This window comes from Mus pahari, chromosome 3 (assembly GCF_900095145.1).
Source record: "Mus pahari chromosome 3, PAHARI_EIJ_v1.1, whole genome shotgun sequence".
NCBI classification, from domain to species: domain Eukaryota; kingdom Metazoa; phylum Chordata; class Mammalia; order Rodentia; family Muridae; genus Mus; species Mus pahari.
The window spans coordinates 16,607,278-16,626,725 of NC_034592.1; the positions used below are offsets into that span (position 1 = coordinate 16,607,278).

Below are 19,448 nucleotides of genomic sequence, written 5' to 3' on the forward strand. Positions count from 1 at the left end.
ATATATATATATATATATATATATATATATATATATATATATATGAATTGTCACGTGGCGCGACTGCTGCCTTGCTGCCTGACACCTTGGCACATTTGCTTTGCTTGTCTTCCTCCCTCCAAATAAGCATACCCATGGTATTTCCTTTCTCATATTGATATAGTGATGGTCTTTTTTCACATAGTATAGATGTATTCCCCCCAAACAAAGGGATCTTCTTCTGTAATCACAGCATGATGAATAATGCCATGGAATTGTCATGGGCAAAATGCTCACAACTAATTTACAGACCTTTCTCAGACTTCCTCAGCTGTGTCAGTCAGACGAGCATAGTGAAAGCATTGCGCTCTGTTCTCAGATCCTGAAAGCAGTTCCTGGCCTGGAGCAGCTTCTTTGCCTTCATGAGCTCTTGTTAACACAATATTATTATTCTGTTCAAAACTCCAACAGGTCAATTATTCTGTTGCATGCATTTCAGTTTGAGGTTGGTTTTCAGTTTAGGTTCTTATTAAATTCAAGGTTCACATTCTTGGGAGGGGGTATGGGAGCAGGAACAGAACAGAAGTCTCAGTGTCTCCTTTCAGTACATACTGTCAGGAAGAACACAGTGTGTTCTGTCCCCAGTAATGCTGGTCCTGACCCCTCAGGTAAGCTGCTCTCTGTAAACTCTAGTCTATTTTCTCCCCATTTAAAAAATGTATTATTGGGGGCTGGAGAGATGGCTCAGCGGTTAAGCTCAATGGCTGTCCTTCCAGAGGTCCTGAGTTCAATTCCCAGCAACCACATGGTAGCTCACAACCATCTGTAATGGGATCAGATGCACTCTTCTGGTGTGTCTGAAGACAGCTACAGTGTACTCATATACATTAAATAAAAACATAAATAAATAAATAAATAAATCTTTTTTAATGCATCGTCATCACCACCACCACACGATTGTTATTGCATGGTATATATGTTTGTGTTTATGTCAGAGGACAACTTGTGGGAATTGGTACTCCTTTTCTACCATGTTTGGCCTGGAGACTGAATCCAGGCTGTCTTTACCTGCTAAGCAAGCAATCTTTTATATTACTAAACTTTTAAAAAGATGTTCTGAGTTTTTTTTAATTTTTAGAATTTTATTTAATTATTTAAAAAATCTTTATGTGTCTGTGTGTGTGGGGGGGTTGCTTGCATGTTTGTGTATGCATCATGGTGTGTTGAATGCCCAAACAGATCAGACCTCCTGAAACTGGAGTTACAGATAACTGGTGTGAGCCACTGAGTGGGTGCCAGGAACCTAACCCAGGTCCCTTGCAAGAGTAACAAGTGCCCCTACCTGCCGAGCCAGCTATCTAGCCTCTGGTTTGTTCCTTTGTATTGTGCACACCTGGTTCTGTGGCATTCTGCCTGTTTACAGTGCTGTGTAACCATTCATTCACGTTGCTCTGTAAGCGTCTCCATCTGCCATCCACAAAGACTTTTCCAAGTCGACTTTCTTTAATGTTCCCGAGACGACAGACTCAACTCTTCTTCTCTGAAGCTTCCCCATCACTGATTCAGGTCCTGGGACTGGAGACTGAATGCAGAGCCTCACATATATCAGACAAGCAGTCTACCACTGAGCTACATCCTTAGGTAGAGCTAGTTCTTTTTGTTGCTCCTAGAAATCCCAGAAGGGCTCATCTTCCTGATTGATACAACGACGCAATGAAGGTCAGCATCATGAACTCCTTCTTGCTCCTCTATCTTCTCTGTTCCAAGCGTTGTGTCCATAGTAGACACGGCAGAAAAATAAGTAAGATGCCTTAAACTGCAGCACCAGATTTGGGAAATATTTGGTTTACACCCCACACTCTCCTCTTTCTACAGTGTCTATGCTAGGAGTCTTCTTTAGATGTGTGGACTTTACTGGAAACCAGCCCTTGGAAGCTACAATTTCAAATTCTCTCCATTCGATTTTGGCTGCTTCTATACTTCATAAATACAGAATCTTGGGACATTTGTCTTTTTGTGTGTGACAATTTTGCTTCCTATAGTTTATTGTTCCAGTTCCATCTGTGAAATTGTCACTGGCAAATGTGTGCTGTCCCTCTCCATATTATTTTACTTGTACGGGTATTTTGCTTACAAGCACACTTGTATACCACGTGTGTACTGTGATCTTGAAGGCCAGAGGGGGGCAAGAGATCCCTTTGGACTGAAATTACAGCTGATTGTGAGCTGCCACGTGGGTGCTGGGAACCAAACCCACATCCTTTATAAGAGCTGCCAGTGCACTTAATCACTAAGCCACTTCCCAGCCCACAAACATGTCCCCCCCCCCCGGTATAGCACTCATGCTGTACCTATGCTGACGTTTAAGTCCTAGACTTCTGATTTACTCTCAAGTTCTGGGGTTACAGGTCTTTATCATCATGCCCAAACAATAAAATGATTCATGAATCTGCAGATGCTTGTTATCTGATCAGCATGTGTCAGAATTTCCCTCCTTCCTTTAGGAAAGAAGGTAATGTTAAACCTGAGGTTCTGGAGGAGAAAAGACCAAATTCGGTTGTCCAATTAAAGCAATCTATTTGGGGGTGAACCTAGAGCGGCCAGCCAGCTGACTCACCCTAAGTCAGGATTTGGGAGAGCAGCCCCTTGAGGTTCTTTTTATAGATGAGTGAAGGTGCTCACATGGACGACTGTTATACACGGTTAGAAAGATACAATGAAAGGGAGGGACAAGGGGAAGGATGCTCACCATGTGAATGTGGTCGTGAGTTTAGTGTAGAGGTTGAAAACATGTTTTGCAGCTTACCTAAAGAACAAGAACTTGGCTGGGCAGTGGTGGCACACACCTTTAATCCCAGCACTTGGGAGGCAGAGGCAGGCGAATTTTTGAGTTTGAGGCCAGCCTGGTCTACAGAGTGAGTTCCAGGACAGCCAGGGCTACACAGAGAAACCCTGTCTTGAAAAACAAAACAAAAACCAAAACAGAACAAAAAAGAACAAGAACTTATTCTTTTTATTTTCTTTTAAGATTTATTTTTATTTTATGTATGTGAGTACACTGTAGCTGACTTCAGATACACCAGAAATGGGTATCTGATCCCATTACAGATGGTGTGAGCCACCATGTGGTTGCTGGGAATTGAACTCAGGACCTCTGGAAGGACAGCCAGTGAGCTTAACTGCCGAGCCCCCTCTCCAGCCCCAGGAACTTATTTTTAATTACAAATAAAAACCCTAACTTGCAAGGACTTAACACGAGGCAAATAGAACTTATTCTTTAATTACAAACAGAAACTTTAGCCTGCACAGGACAGAGGAACTTATTCTTAACCGTCTTAACTGCAAACAGATCCCCTAAGCTGCAAGGTCTATTTTTCCTGTTTTGATCTCCCATGAACTTGAAAGGTATATTGTCCATTTTGACCTCACAGTATATATCAATTTGTATCATATGTAACCACATTTTGCTTATATGTTGGTGGATATCTGGCTTCTTTCACACTTGACTCTTGTGAATGAAGTTGCTGTGGATATGGAAGTACAAGCATCTCATTTAGATACTGCTTTCAATTCTTTTGGACATATACCATTATTTCTATTATTATTATTAATATTATAATTAATTTACTTTTTGGACACAGGGCCTCATGTAGCCCAACTGTTTTCTATTTCCTATTAAGTTTCATAAAGAAAAATGCTTTGAGACTATATAGAATACTTTGTTGTTTTGAAGAAACACCAATTGATTCATACTTTTTTTTGTTTGTTTTTTTGTTTTTTGTTTGTTTTTTTGAGACAGGGTTTCTCTGTATAGTCCTCGCTGTCCTGGAACTCACTCTGTAGACCAGGCTGGCCTCGAACTCAGAAATCCGCCTGCCTCTGCCTCCCAAGTGCTGAGATTAAAGGCGTGTGCCACCACCGCCTGGCTAATTGATTCATACCTTAATCAATTATTTAGGCTGCCAAGTGGCAGTTTTCTAGTATCACTCGGTCTTCATTTATGCGTTGGCATTTTATTATAGGTACGAGAGTTCTTCCCCTTTATTTGTGAATATAGACTCATTCATGTACTCTGAGGACATTTTATTGTTCTGAGAAATTCCTATGTGACTGTCCAAATTTTGGGGATACGCGGTGGGCTTCTGTATTTCTTTGTCATTCACAATTAAGCAAAAGGGGAGGACAAAATGACTTCCCTAATGGAGATCACACCTTGTGGTCAACTCTCTCATTCGGTCAGACTGGCGCTGTTTTTCCAAGAAGTTCGCTGGATGAGAGCCACGTCGCAAACTACACATCCCAAAAGCCTCCTGGGACGACGTCATCAGGCAGCGCCGCGCGCCGCTCAGGCTGTGGGCTCTGGAAAGCCGGCTGTGACGGCTGCAACATGGCGGACGTGCTGAGCGTTGGGGTGAACCTGGAGGCCTTTTCGCAGGCTATTAGTGCCATCCAGGCGCTACGCTCTAGCGTGAGTAGGGTCTTCGACTGCCTTAAGGATGGCATGCGCAACAAAGAGACGCTGGAGGGCCGCGAGAAGGCCTTCATCGCGAACTTCCAGGACAACTTGCATTCCGTCAACCGGGACCTCAAGTAGGTACTGGCTGAAGGGATCGGGGTTGAGGACGCTCCTGGCATCTGTCCCGCCCGGACCCCGCGCCAGTCTGCCCAGTCACGGGCCTCTCTCCTTTATCCGCTGTCACTTTCGCTCTCTCCAGGTCCCTGTCAGCCTCTCAGGGACTCCTTGTCTCCCGTCCCGTTACCTAGAATTCATTCTGTTGGCCATTTCGTCCTGGCTGTCATCTGTGGTCCTCGGTTCCCGCTGTAGTGGCCGTGTTCTGATGAGGAAACTAGCTCTTCTCAGGAACTTCCACTTCGTCGATCTTACCAGATCTTTCCCTTGGGCTCCATCACATCGGGCCAGCCTCCCCATCAACACTGTCCCAGGCCCAGTTCCGTACCTCTCGGTCCGATGAGCTCCAGTTCCCATCCTCAGAGCCTAGAAGCCTAGCATTCATCAGTTGCACCTCACCTCCTTCTCAAACACTACCCCTGTTACCTTAAGCCTCTTTCCATTTCCCCTCCGAAGCCACCTGCTCCGCACAGCCCGTTACCATCACTCCTTTTGTTTGGCTCTTTTCTCGAGAGACACAGTCTTACATCTGTTAGGATGTTCAAGAGGAAGGATTTATTTCGGTTCAGTTTCAGAGGACTCAGCCCACTACGACGGGAAAGGAATGTTTGAGCAGGTTAACCCCTAATAATTGGGAGGTTACATATTTCCCCCACAAGACTCCTTCTTTTACGTCATTAGTGTACTAAGAATTTGCTGAGAGGACATTTCTCAGATCCCATACATAGAAGGCACTTTGGATTTCGAGACAGGGTTTCAACAGTCTTGGTTGTCCTGGAACTCACTCTGTAGACCAGGATGGCCTCGAACTCACAGAGACCCTCCTGCCTCTGCCTCTCTGGATTAATCTGCTGGGATTAAAGGCGTGCACTACCACACCCAGTTTAGTAGGCACTTCTTATTTGCCTGACCTTGTGTTCTCTTCCTGTCTTAGAAGTTAGAATGGAAGGACTTGAGCTTTTTACTTCTGAAATTGAGCATTTGGTGATGTAGTCACCTAGAATTTCTGGTCAGGTTGGGTTTCCTCTCTTCCATCTCATGTCCCTCTATAGTGCCTGGTTCCAGCTCAGGACCTTCCATGTGTCAGGCAGGTAAACTCCCAGGACTCCCTCCACCCCTCAACTGGTCAAGTAGGATGGAGGAGGAAGTGGTGAAGTGTTGCGTGCCTTTCCTACCCTGTATTCCACCCCCCTCCTTAAACTACACACATACAAGTTCTGTCAGCTTGAGGATGGCACACCCCACCCCCACCTCCATTGACTCCCCCCAGGGGGCTTTTTTTCCTAAGACAAAATTTCTTTGTAGATCAGGCTGACTGACCTCAAACTCAGAGATCCCCTTGCCTCTACCTCCCGGGTGCTGGGATTAAAGAAGTGTGTCACCTCCGCCCTGCTTTCTAATGGGATGTCACAGCCCTTTGTCACTTTAGAAACTTTAGTAATGTTGATATTTCTTTGACTTATTAAATGTATAGTAGTGCCAAGAAGGTGGCTGAAGAGTTGATGTTGGATGCAGCATTGGAGTGGTTTGCAGTGTCCCGCTGGCTGCTGGGAACTGGCTCCCTAGAATGCGTGGTTTCACCATTCGCCCACTTTCCCTAGTGTCTCCCTAGTTTTCTTGCTAGACTGAAGTGCGCTTGTTTGACACAGCCCCCTTGATGTTGTTTATTTTATCTCTTCTTTGTTTTGCTAAGCTTTGCCATCTGTGAAGCACTGTGCACAAATCTGAAATGTGAAATGATAAATAATCATGATTTATTCAGGTACTTGCTGCTTTGCCAAATGGAGTGATCTGCACATGGGTCTGAAAAAATCCTGAATGAGAGGCAGTGTTAGACTCTGCTGCAAGGCCCTAAACATCTCCTGCTGTGGATGAATCCGAGTTGTTACATCCCATTTTTTAGGGAACTTACAGATTCTTTGTGCCCTTAGGTTTGTTTTGCCTCTGGAATGGCATGAGAGGGCTAACCAGGGCTACACAGAGAAACAAAATATAGCCGTCTCTTGCCATTTCAGAGGGAAAACAAGCCTAAGGGCACAAAGAAGCTCTAAGTTTTCTAGATATTGGGATGTAACAACTCAGATTCATCTACAGCAGGAGATGTTTATTTTGTCTCACTGCGTAGCCCTGGTTGGCCTGGAATTCCCTATGTAGACCAGGCTGGCCTCAAATTCACATTGATATATCACACTTGCCTCCCCAGTGGGATTAGAGGTATGGGCCACCATGACTGGTTTTGACAGGCATGTTTGAGATTAGAACTCACCGGTTAGGTGCTCTCTTGTTTGTCCCTAGGTTTTTGTTTTGTTTTGTTCTGTTTTGCCTTTGTAGAACTCTTCTTGAGAGATGTCTGATGGCCTTGAGGGAGTAAAGGGGACTCAGGTTTATGTAGTCTCTCTCTTTACTTTCAGTGAACTGGAACGTTTGAGCAACCTGGTAGGCAAGCCGTCTGAGAACCACCCTCTTCATAACAGTGGCCTGTTAAGCCTAGATCCTGTGCAGGACAAAACCCCACTCTACAGCCAGCTTCTGCAAGCATACAAGTGGTCCAACAAGGTAAGGGGCTGCTGCAGATGGAGCTGACCGAGCAAAACCCAGTGTTTCTCCCAGAACTGCGGAGAGCATGAGAGGAAGTTTTCTTTTGCGTCTGCATGGGTCATAGAGTTGGAATTCTAGTGTTTCCTGTAAGTTATAGGGAATCCTAGATCATGTATACTTAGAGCGGCTTATAGAACCCTGGATGGTGCATACAGTGTGCTATGGTGTGTTACATGCAGTGTGCTGTGGTGTGTGCAGTTTCCTGAGGAAGGTGCATCTGTTCTAGCTTCTCTTAGCTTAGCAGGAGGTCCTGACTCCTACAGTTTGCAGACTGGTGATGAAGGCTTAGCCGCTCACATTGTTTATGGTCTGTGTTGTCATGCTGGGAGAGTATCTGGAGAGTGCTGTGGGTTAGATTATGCTCCACTTCCTCCTGAATCCATATGCTACAGAGTGTGGTTTTATGGTGTTGTTGAGTGGGCAAGTCCATGGCGTAGCCCTCAGGAAAGCTGGAAAAGGAGAACTGAGCAATAGTGTGAATCACAGGAACAACTGGGCTTACAAACCTGGAAGTGGTGTGTTTCCCCGAGCCCGTTTTGTCTGTGTGTATGTATGTGTGTTGTGTGTTTTCCTGCTGACGGGAAGTGATACCTTTTGGGGACAGGTTTAGAAACCTTTCTCGGTAGCTGCTGAGGCCTGCCACACTCCTCCAGATCCACCCTTCAAGCTCTGCCCTGGTTCTCTCCCTCTCTGTCTTGGTGACAGATGAGCCTTGATAGATTTTTATGGTCTTTTTTTTTTTTCTTTGAATTTCTGTAGTAGGCTTATTTTAGTATTCTTTGGTGTGAATCGAGTTGGAGATTCAAAAGATGATTGTCCCTGGGGGACTAAAAGAACTCGGATTCTGAATATATTGATTTGACCTTTAAGACTTTTCCCCCAAACTCTGTGGTGCCCAGGGTAGAAACCTGCCCTGGAGTCGGAGTTGGTCAGTACAGTGCTGGGGAGTGCCCTGGTCGGAAGCTGAGCTCAGGAGGGTCAGCGCACGTCCTTGCTGTGTCTGTCACTCGGGCGCCTCTCAGGGCTTGCTTGCTTTGAGACTCTCTGGTGGGAGAAAGCATAGCTGGTCAGCTGCAGGTTTGTATCCATCCTTAGGCCTCTAGCACTCCCAGTGACTGTGTCAGGCTCTGTGTGATAGGTAGGACCCATGGGTGGGAGTCTCAGCTTGGCTCACTGGAGTGATTCTCCTTGGTGTTGGAGAGGGCCATTTCCCTAAAAGAAAAGTGTATTAGTCTGTTTCATTACTGTAATGAAACACCTCAGTTAGACTCACTTTATAAAGAAGAGAGGTTTAGTCAGGACTTGCTGTTGGACAGGTGCTGCATGGACTTGATACTGGTGAGGACTTTATGGAAGATAGTATCCTAGCAGTGGGTGAGCATGTGGGGGATGCAGATTTCATTCAGACAGGGGTCAGAGAGGCTGGTGTCTACTTGTGAGGACATGTTCCAATTGACCTCAGGACATGTCTTATTAGGTTCTTCCTCTGAATAGATCATCACCATGTTGGGGAAAAAGCTTGGAGGGAGGTGACAACCCCCACTTAAACATACCCAACCAGAGCAGAAGGCATCAGGCAGAAACAGTGGCAGGTGTCTGCTGCAGGTGCTGAGGCTGCAGCCCCAGCCGTCTAGGCTGCCCCGTGGAAGCTGGTTTTCCTGGAGGTGTGTCTGGGATCTGAGCATGAGTTTGCCTGGTGAGTGGGTGGAAGCTAGCTGGCCAGCAGATGCATGGCTGGACTCTAACTGTTTTCATTTGATCCCCAGAAAATCCTATGTTTGGTTGAGGAGGTCCTGTTGCTGTGTCACATAGGTAAGAAGCCTGAGTGACGAGACAGAGACAGAGACATAAGTGACTGGTCTTACATTAGAGTGATGGCAGTTTACACTTGACCAAAGCTGCTTTCATAATTTAAGGAAATTAGATTGTTTGACTGTGGAAACTGGAGTCCCTGGCCCTTGCTTTTGTCTCAAGGAGAGAAAGTGTATTAAGACAAGTAAACCCACCCGTGTGTGGGCCTCTTGCCTCAGAGTGCTCCAGGTTAAACCATTCATGGAAGCTTATGGAAAAACTATATTCATGTCTCCTATAGCCAGTGTGGGAGGCTTTGGAGGATGCTCTTGACATGTGGTGATGTGCTTATAAAGCCACAGCATTCTCTCACTAGTCTCCTGGGTCATCAGAAGAAGAATACAGCCTCATGTGTTAGAACCAAGGAATTGAAGTCCAGTAAACTGACCTCGTCATAGCTCCTAGCTGGACAACTGTTTGAGGTACTTTTTGTTTTTGTTTTTTTTCCCTGAAACTTGATGGTTCCGTTTTGCTTAAATTTTCAGCTTTAGAAAACATTTCTCCCCTTTGGCCACACCTTAGAAATTTTCTTGTCATTTTACCTTCTTTTTTAAAGAAGGCATTCTGTTGGGCAGTGGTGGCGCACACCTTTAATCCCAGCACTCGGAAGGCAGAGGCAGGAGGATTTCCGAGTTCGAGGCCAGCCTGGTCTACAAAGTGAGTTCTAGGACAGCCATGGCTACGGTGCATGCCTTTAATCCCAGCACTTGGGAGGCAGAGGCAGGTGGATTTCTGAGTTCGAGGCCAGCCTGGTCTACAGAGTGAGTTCCAGGACAGCCAGGGCTACACAGAGAAACCCTGTCTCGAAAAACCAAAAAAAAAAAAAAAAAAAACAAAAAAAAAAAAAAAAAAAAAAAAAAAAAAAAAAAAAAAAAAAAAAAAAAAAAAAAAAAAGAAGGCATTCATTCTGCATGCATTTCCATGGTTTATGAAAAAGCAGCGAAGGCAAATACATGGTATGTGGGTTTTCAGACGTTTGTTCTTCTCTGGGTAGATATTACTAGTCAACTTTGGATTGGCTCTGAATTGTTCTATGTCTGGGCAGCTACTGCTGGGCACTTCAGGGGAGGACTGAGGGAACCTTACCTCTGTAGCAGGACTTGATGCCTAGTGTGGCTGTTACTCATTTCTTCTGCACCCCACTGAGGGAAAGAGACCAGAAGGAGAAGAAGATAGCTAGCATGAGGGTACATTTCTTCAACAAACCCAAGAAGCAGCCTTAAGGAAGAAGCCAGTGTTCTCATTTCCAGCTGTGGACATGCAAGAGGCCATGCATTAATTATGTGTTTTTCTTGCTTCTGTAAATGAAAAGAGATTTTAATTTTGAAAACAGTCCATTCATCATTTTATCCAAGGAATTTAAACAGTGTGAGCAGTAACGTGTGAAGGGAGTTGGGTATCTTGCCCATGTCAGCTTTCTGCACTGTTGCTGAGAATGGAAAGGATCCTGGAAAAGGCTTTGACACCACCCATTATGTGGGTACTCTATGTGCAGTTGGCTATAGAAAGGTCTCGTGCATGTCCAATGACTACTTATTTTCTTTGGGGGAGTTTTCTTAAATTTTGTAAAGTCAGTTGGAGTCTTAATTACATGGTAGTTGGCATAATTGTTAGAATAACACATTCAAAGATTAATGTAATGAAATGGTGTCAAATCGCTGTGGGCAGCACTTTCCCCGTGCTGATTCGGGGAAAGAGCTGAGTTTCTTACTGGGATGCACCTACAGATAATTGTTCCGCAGATGGGTGACAAGCTCTCTTGATTTGGGCAGGAAATAATTGGCATCATCGCTGTCTTTGCTGTAAAGCAGTCAGAATAGCCTTATGTCACTTGATATGCTTAGACGTGAGGGAGACCAAGCTTATCCTGAAGGTCACTTTCTGAGGATTCCAACCTGTCATCAACCAGGCTTTGAATTTTAGGCATTGATGCTATTCATTCTTGTGACAGAAGGCTGCTTTGTGTAAAGTCCTCCATGGTCCCAGTGGGGTTTGATCCCAGGAGCTCATGTGCTGAAGTTATGAGCTCCGCAGATGCTGCAGTCCATCATGTAAAACAATGCTGTATTTGCATATAACTAAATGTATTGCCTTCTCCTCTTTTTTCTGTGCCTTTGTAGATGGGTTCTTGCTGTGCTGTCCAGGCATTCCCCAAGTGATCCTTCTCCCTCTGCCTCCTCAGAGGCTGGGATGTAAGCATACGCCACATGCCCACCTTCTCCCTGTGGGTCACATTGTTGCTGGGTCATGTGATACCGAGCACACTGAGTTTGCTGTGGGATGGCTGTTGCACTGTACTGTGCAGGAGATGACAGGGGAAGTCTGTAGACAGTCAGTATAAGAGCAGTATTTTCCACTAGGAGTTGGTTGAATTGGCAGACTCACAGATAAGGACTAGGGGAGGGCTCACGGTGTCTGTCTAGAAGAGCCAACCACGACTTTGCCTTTCCTTGGCGATACCGAGAGTAACAAAGATCGAAACTACTTGAGTTGGGAGAGGCTGACAGAGCAAGACACTGCTCATTCCTCCTCCTCCTCCCTCCTCCTCCCCCTTTTCCTACTTTTCTAACATCTTTAAGTTTTTGTTTTTGTTTCTTGCTGTAATAGCCAAAAGTCCTTGAACTTTTTTGTAGGCCAGACTGGCCCCAAATTCACAGAGATCTACCTGCCTCTGTCTCCCCAGTTCAGGGATTAAAGGTATGTGTTGCCATATTTGGCTTAATGTTTTATTTTTAAAAGAAAGATTTTGGGCTTGATGTAGTGGTATATGCCTTTAATCCCAGTATTTGAAAGGCAGAGACGGGCTGATCTCTATGAGTTCTAGGCCAGTCTAGCCTATATAGTGAGTTCCAGGCTGAGTGGGGCTGTGTGGTAAGCCCTATCTAAGAATAAAATAAAATAAAAAGCAAGTTTGTTTTGTTGTTTTTGTCATTTGTTCCAAGAATTCAAGCTGTTCCATGGCTTTCAGTTACTATGATGTTCATCTGTCACATCCATCTCATGCCCGTGTGCCCGTGCCTGTGCCCATGCCTGTGCGTGCAAGTGCGAGTGTGTGTGTGTGTGTGTGTGTGTCTGTACAGTCTCATGCGGGCCAGATAGGCCTCCAGTACAGGTTGGCCTTGAATGTGTGACCCTTTTGGTCCTACCTTCCAAGCATTGGCTTACAATGTCTACGTTGACATCTGTCTTTGAAAGTGTGCTTTCTGATTTTGGATTCTGGAACTGACAGGTCTGGGGGGTTGTCTTAGAGTGTAACACTGAGTTTTCCTGTAGAAAGCCTGTCTTGTTTTAAGGGTAAACTGTAAATTCCAGAGGGGAGGCACCATTGCCATCTTGTTCTTTGTAGACTGTTCCAGAACCTTGCAAGGAGCCTGATGTACAAACTCGCCCAGTGAAGGGGTAAGGGTACAGTTCAGTGGCAGAGTGCTTGCTTCGCATAGTGTGTGGAAAACAAAACAGAAGCCACCTCTGAAGGAATGGAAGGACTTTTGTTCTGATTTTAAACTCATGACCTGGTTGTGGCTTTCTTGCTTGCATTGTTGACAGGGTATGTCCATTTTTAGTCATTTTTGAGAGTCCAGTTGCACAGTTAGAAGAAAGGATATCCCAGGACTTGTGAGGGTCCTGACTTCCAGGAGGGTAATTTGGAAAGGTCAGACATGTCGCGGACCCCCGAACTCTGACCAGCAGAGACGGGGGAGGGGGGGAAGAACGACACAAATGCCAAGCAGGTTCCAAACAGATTTCTTCTTTATCTCCCTGAACAGCTTTTAATCTTTTCCCTCTCACAAACAGCTTTCTCTAACCCTCTCCCGGCTCCCACTAAACCCCAACTCAACGCTGCAACTCTTGCTCCAACTCTCACCCAGCCTTCTCCCCCAGAATTCTCCCCCCTCCCTCTGGGGCTCATTCTGTCCCCCCCCCCCAACTCCTTCCCAGCCTAGGGTGCATCCTGTTTTCAGTCCTCTGACCTGATCCCTTCCCCCTCTCCTGGATCCGATCAGAGTTCAGCCAGGGAGGCCAGTGATAGTCCAGTAACTCAGCAGGCAGGCAATCCACACAGGCTCAGCAGCTCAGGTTCTTGTAAACAGGACCACAGGGCTCCGCTCCCCACACAGACAGAGAGCAGTTGGTAGACAATGGTAAACTCATACTGGCTGAGCTTAGCAGGTTCATCTGTGAGTGATGTCACCTAGGATGCCCTTCTTCGTGGGCCAGATCCACAGCCAGTGCTTAGGAGGGGACACAGTTTGCTGGAAGCCCCTTGGGGCAGACTAAGGCTGATTTGAGCTGCTGAAACTGATGCAGGTTTTCTGTGGCAAGTGTTGCTTTGATAGCATCATAGAAACTGCCTGGCAAGAACAGGGTCTCTCCTAACCTCCAGGGGTCCCACTTTGTAAATTCTCAATAATTTTGTGGTGTGTGTGTGTGTGTGTGTGTTCTAGAGCCCAGAGGCTGACGCTGGGGGTCTTCTTCAGTTGCTCCCCATCTTGCTTTTTGAGTTGGGGTTTCTCACTGAACCTGGAGCTTGCTGACTTGCCTAGGCTGGCTGACCGACCAGTGAACCCCAGGCATGTTACTGTGATAAGAGTACTGAACAGAAGCAGCGTTGGGACAGCAAAGACTTTATTCTGCTTACCTCTCCAGTCACCTCCATCACTGTGGATGAGTCAGGAAGGAGCATGGAAGACAGGCCTGCTTATTGTTCCACATAGCAGTACCTCTCACCAAGGAACTCACTTCACAGCTAGTGAAGCACAGCAGGATCTATGGAGGATGCTGCTTGCTGGCTGGCTGCTTCTCGCCCTGCCTTATTCCCAGCTAGCTTTTGCATACAATTCAGGATCACCTTTGTAGGGCTTGTACCACCCACAGTAGACTGGGCCTTCCTATATGGGGGCCCCTGCAAGCATGAAGGCTAATAAGGAAATGAACCACAAGAGGCAAGAAGGAAAACTTGGGGCTGGTGAGATGGCTCAATGGGTAAGAGCACCTGACTGCTCTTCCAAAGGTCCGGAGTTCAAATCCCAGCAACCACATGGTGGCTCATAACCATCTGTAACAAGACCTGCCGCCCTCTTCTGGTGTGTCTGAAGACAGCTACAGTGTACTTACATATAATAAATAAATAAATCTTTAAAAAAAAAAAAAAGAAGGAAAACTTGGTTCGGTCTGATTTAGTCAATGCTAGTTCAAAAGTCTAGAGAGTTTGGCACCAGGGTAGTTTATTGTAAGCATATTTAAACACAGTATAATTTGAAAAAAATTTCCTTGTATAATACAATTCCTGGGGTACAAGGAGGCATAATTGCCTCTAAACTCAACTCAGAGTACATATGACCATGAAGAAGTCTTAAGGGCCTAGGTTCTGGTGTGGTCTCTGACTGAGAATAGTGTAGAGGTCAGCAGGCCATAAAGTATATGTAACATCTCCCTCAAGGATGAGCTTTGTTGACTGATAAAGCTGCAAAGAAAGGTCTGGGACAAGGGTCTGGGATAAACATTCTGGGGCTTTGGGTGAGGGCTGGCTCTACAAATAGAAAAGGTCACCAGGTCATTAACAACATTCACTCCCAGTCCTCTGGGTGGAAAACATATTTATTTCCTCCTTGGAGACAATCCAAAATGATTAACATTTGGTTTACCTGGTGTACTGGCTGGTGTGTGTCAACTTGACAAAAGCTGGAGATGAGATCCAGCTGTAAGGCATTTTCTCAATTAGTGATCAAGGGTAGGAGGACCCATCGTGGGTGGTGCCATCTCTGGGCTGGTAGTCTTGGGTTCTGTAAGAAAGCAAGCTGAGCAAGCCAGGGGAGGCAAGCCAGTAAGAAACATCCCTCCATGGCCTCTGCATCAGCTCCTGCTTTCTGACCTGCTTGAGTTCCAGTCCTGACTTCCTCTGGTGATGAACAGCTGTGTGGAAGTGTAAGCTTCCTGTTCGTCACTTGTCCAGGAAGCTTCTGAAGCAATCAGTACTGTCCAGGCTCCAAGTGACAGCCCTTGAGGGCTCATGGAAATGACGTCAGGAAGCTTCTTCAGTGGTGGACCTTGCAGTAGGACTGTATAAACCAAATGAGTCTGGAAATGGTTTCTAGCCCCAGGCTCCAGGCCAGTCCAAGGTTAATGCTCTGATTAGCTGTAGTGTGTGAAAACATTACCTTATTGTTGTTGGAATCCTGTTTGTGACTCCCTGTGGTTTCTGTGACTCCGAGGGCTGGCCTACCCTGGGCAGCCGCAGCAGCTTTGTAACAGGCCTGTGGCTTTCTTCCATTTACCCCACCTCACATGTTTGTTTTTTGCAGTGCTGGGGATGGAACCTGGGCCCTTAATGCATGCTGCTCCAGCAATCTGTCCTGCCCTGCACCCCCAGCTCTGCTAGCCTTTCCCGACTGGGCCTATTCACCCCATCCTGTCCACCCTCGTTCAGGCTACTGCTACTTAGCTCAGTTTCTCCCAGGATTCTCCTGTCTAGTGAACTTCTGTCTTCAGACTTCAAGGCATGTTACCTGCCACTCTCCTGCCACTGTGCAGTGATGCCAGCCCCCAAGTGGGATGCAGAGCACTCTGGCCCCAGTGTGCATGGATCTCACTGTGTTATCCCACCTTAACTTAGGAAGTGGTCCTGGCAGTCCTGCCTGCCACTGTTGCCATGACGGTGACTTGTGGTGTGTGGCACAGGGTGAGTCTGCTGTCATCTGTGGTCTCCAGGTGGGCACACACTGCTTCCCTAATGCCCTCCTTAGTCCTTCCCGTTTCTTCTCCCTCCTGCAGAATATAAAACAAAAGGTTTTATTATGGGAAATTTCAAGAGACATGGAAATAAGAATTACATAACTCTTGTCATAGTTAGCTTCAGTTGACAACTTGACCTACCTGGAAAGGAACTTTAATTGAACATTGCCTCCATCAGACTGGTCTGAGGGCATGACTGTGGAACTTGTTTTTTTTTTTTTTTTTTTTTTGGGTATTAATAATTGATGTAGGAGTACATGGTGGGCAGTAGCATTCCTAGGTAGGTGGGCCTGGGCTATATGCAAAAGGTAGTTGAAGCTGGAGCACGCCTTTAATCCTAGCACTTGGAAGGCAGAGGCAGATGAATCTCTTAGTTTAAGGTCACCTTGGTCTACAAATCAGGTTCCAGAATAGTCCTGAATACATAGAGAAATCCTATCTTCAAACTAACTAACTAACTAACTAACTAACTAACTAACTAGAGGTAGTTGAGCAGACCAGAGGAAGCAAGCCAGGAGGCAACCTTTCTCTGTGGTTTCTGCTTCAGGTTCCTGCCTTGAGTTCCTGCCCTGGCTTCCTTAGATGATGGGCATACCCTGAAAGTCAAATAAACCCTTCCCTTCCCAAATTGCTTTTAGTTGGTGTTTTAGCACAGCAGCAGAAAAAGCAAAGTAGAATCATCTGTATGCCTAGCTTGATAATCTCAGGACCTTCTACAGCCCTGTCTCATTCACCTCTCCCTGAGTGCTTTTCTTTTTAGTGAAGAGGTAGGGCTGGACACAATTGCCTAGTTTCCCTGCCTTTGCCTTCTGACTGTTAGAATTACTAACATGCACACCCCCCAACTCCCCAGCAGGAGTGGAGTGTTTAAAGCAAGACCAGACACAGTGTCCTGTAGTGTGCACATTCTTCAATGTCTAGCTCTGGTTTTGTGCTTGCCTGCCCCTCTTTGGCCAGTTTGATCTTCTAAAATGAATGCAGTCTCCCAAAGGTTTGCACATGCTCTTCCATCTCATGCCTCATTTCTTTCTATGGAAAAGTCTTAGTCACATAGGCTCCTCTTGCTGTTCCTTGTCTGAAAGCCTGCTATGAATCCAGTAGGTGCCCCCTTTTGTCCACTGTTGCTTTTATCCCACTCTGTTGGCTTAACCACCTGTTTGATCACAAGACAAAGCCCAGGTCTGCTTTGGGCAGTTACTGAAGCCCTTAGGGCCTAGTATGCTGGACTCTCAGTGGACTGATCTCTTAGAACTGTTCTGATCTGTGTCTACTGTGCAGATTTCCAGTGTCTCCACCCCAGGGCAGGTCTCAGTGACACTTCTAGTAGTTATTTCTATTGGTTCCCTCTCTATGTGCAGGAACCAAGTTAAACTCAAGCACCACCCCATCCCCCCCCCCCCTTAGATTGTATCTTCCCCTCACCTTGACCAGGAATGCAGATTTCCTGTGATCATTAAAGAACTGTGGGAGGAGGTGTGGCTGTGAGAGCAAGCACCTTCTCCACCTCTCTCATGGCCATCCCCTGCTCTCCAGGCTCCTCCAGGCTTCTCCAGGCTCCTTGAGGCTGGGCTCAGGATTCTGCCAGATTAGGGGGACGAGGCTGTTTTTGCCTTCTACTCGCTGTGCTGTCCTTTGGCTCTGGGTCTTGCACTCGACCTTTCTCCCAATGTGGGCATTCCTTTGCTGCAGTTACTCATTTGTTTGGGAGGTACAGCTCACTGTAGTGCCCGGGGCTTGGGGAGGCTTGTTGCTGGGTTCAGTTCCTGCCATTGCTGGCCATCACTGGCCATTGCTGGACTGGGCTTCTTCTTGCTGACTAGACACTAAATAGAACTTGTTGATGTCTTGGCCTGACTAGCAGGGTTTGGCAAACTAGAAGCTGAAGCCATGACTATGCTGAGCTGCCCACCAGCCCTCTGCCTGGGATGCCTGTGGCCTCATGCATATACCCCTCCCTCTTGTCCTTTAAAGGTCAAGCAGGTATATTCTCACATGTCATTGTCCTTTAGCCTTCATGTGGCTGCACTGATCACACTGTATCATGGGGTGTCCACTTGTGCCCCTTTCTCCAGGGTTGGAACTGTGGGTCACCTTTGGATACCTAGCATCTGGTAGATACTTGGTGACTGAGCCTTACCCTGATGTATTTTCAAGAAAACTCAGGACTATGCTTCTTCAGCTGAGCATGAGACCTCAAGGGCTCAGCAGTCAGGTATAATATCATACCTCATCTTACAGAAAGTAACTTGCCCTGTGCTCGCCCTCTTCAAGAGGCTGGCAGGGGAAGCTGCCTGCTGTTTGGAAGAGCAGAGTTGCTCCTCACTGCTGAGGCCCTTTCCCCTTTAGGTAATGTTGCCATCTGACAGTGGTGGCCATCCCCAGCTACCATGAATGGTCTAGGCTCAGCTGTCTCTGTGCCTGTATACTGTTAGAATCTGCTGTGTTCTGAGTTTCTGGGTGAGAAAGTGGCTGCATTTGTAATCATTTCCTAATTGGGTAGAGCCCTCTTTGCTAGGAAATACCCAACCTGCCCATTGCAGACGAATTGAGCCCCACTATGTAGACACCTGCTGTGTGGGCACCATGCTAGACATGGTGAGTGAAGGTGATAAATACCCGGTCTGGGGTGCAGCTTGCTAACCTAGCAAGAGTGCAGTATCCAAAGCCTCTGCTTATAACCATGCTTTTGGCCCCACTGCTAGGTCCCAACATTTTTTTCTTTAGCCAGGAACCTTATATGGCTCAGCATACTGTGTTCCCTATTGTTACCGAGGGACATCACTCACAGAGGAAAGCTGAGGGTTGAACGCAAAGGTGGTGCTATCTTGCTATCCAGGCATTTAAGTTTTATCTTGGTTTAGCTCACTGCATTTTAATTCTGCCCCTGCAATAATACAGATGCAGATCTCTAGTGCTGTCCCCTGAGTGCTTCTTGGTCCTTGGAGACGACTAGTTTGCTCTTGCCCTGTTCCAGCCCAAAGCCATCGTGCTTGTTTTAAGGGGTTCTCATTGATTTCAAGAGAGTACTAAATGTATGTCTTACGTCTGTGTCCAGAGGGAGAAATAGTCGCACGATCAACTTTAGGACCCTCTTGTTTGTTTCTCATCTCTGTGACAAAACACTTGACAAAGACAACTTAAGGGTGAGTCCAGGTATACTCCCCCATGGTGGGGAGGATAGCCACAGTGGTGAGGGAACTGCTCACATTGTACCTGCAGAGGGGGCTGAGGACAGTGCTAGGTGAGTCACATCTGGTCAAGCTGACAGTGATGTAAGCCATCTCACACACCAGCTTTCTTGCACTGTCAGCCTTAAACCTGGCCGACTTGGTCTGCTTTTGTCACAACTTCCCACATTTTCGTGACATGGGCTGGTGACAGCATAGCAGACAGTGCTGTGTACTTCTCCTTCCCTGTGTGGTTGTTCCACGTCTGCAGGGGAAGCCTTCCAAAGTCCAGTGGAGCTGAGTTCTGCCACCCGAAGGAAGTGTCATACCCGTGGCTACCTTTCTTGTACTCGGAGGTGGCACAAGGTGGAGTTCTGGTTCCTTGTGAAGTTCATGGATGGGAGAGTCGTTCTTTGTAGTAGATCTGAGAAACTTCAGCTTATTCATTCTCTCCCTCTCCCTCTCCCTCTCCCTCTCCCTCTCCCTCTCCC

At 46.5% G+C, this 19,448-nt stretch overlaps 1 protein-coding gene across 3 annotated transcripts in view; it reads left to right on the forward strand.

Moving 5' to 3' along the window:
- Positions 1–4,337: 4,337 nt before the first annotated feature.
- Positions 4,338–19,448, forward strand: part of Med27 (mediator complex subunit 27) — a 174,829-nt gene continuing 159,718 nt past the window's right edge. For 2 of the 3 annotated variants that reach the window (XM_021193054.1, XM_021193057.1), the window contains exons 1-2: positions 4,338–4,569; positions 7,021–7,165. In XM_021193054.1, coding sequence (XP_021048713.1) covers positions 4,367–4,569; positions 7,021–7,165 — 348 coding nt within the window. In that variant the 5' untranslated portion in view covers positions 4,338–4,366. Of the gene's footprint in view, positions 4,574–7,020; positions 7,166–19,448 lie in introns of all 3 variants that reach the window. The other variant, XM_029536223.1, reaches the window with a different exon arrangement.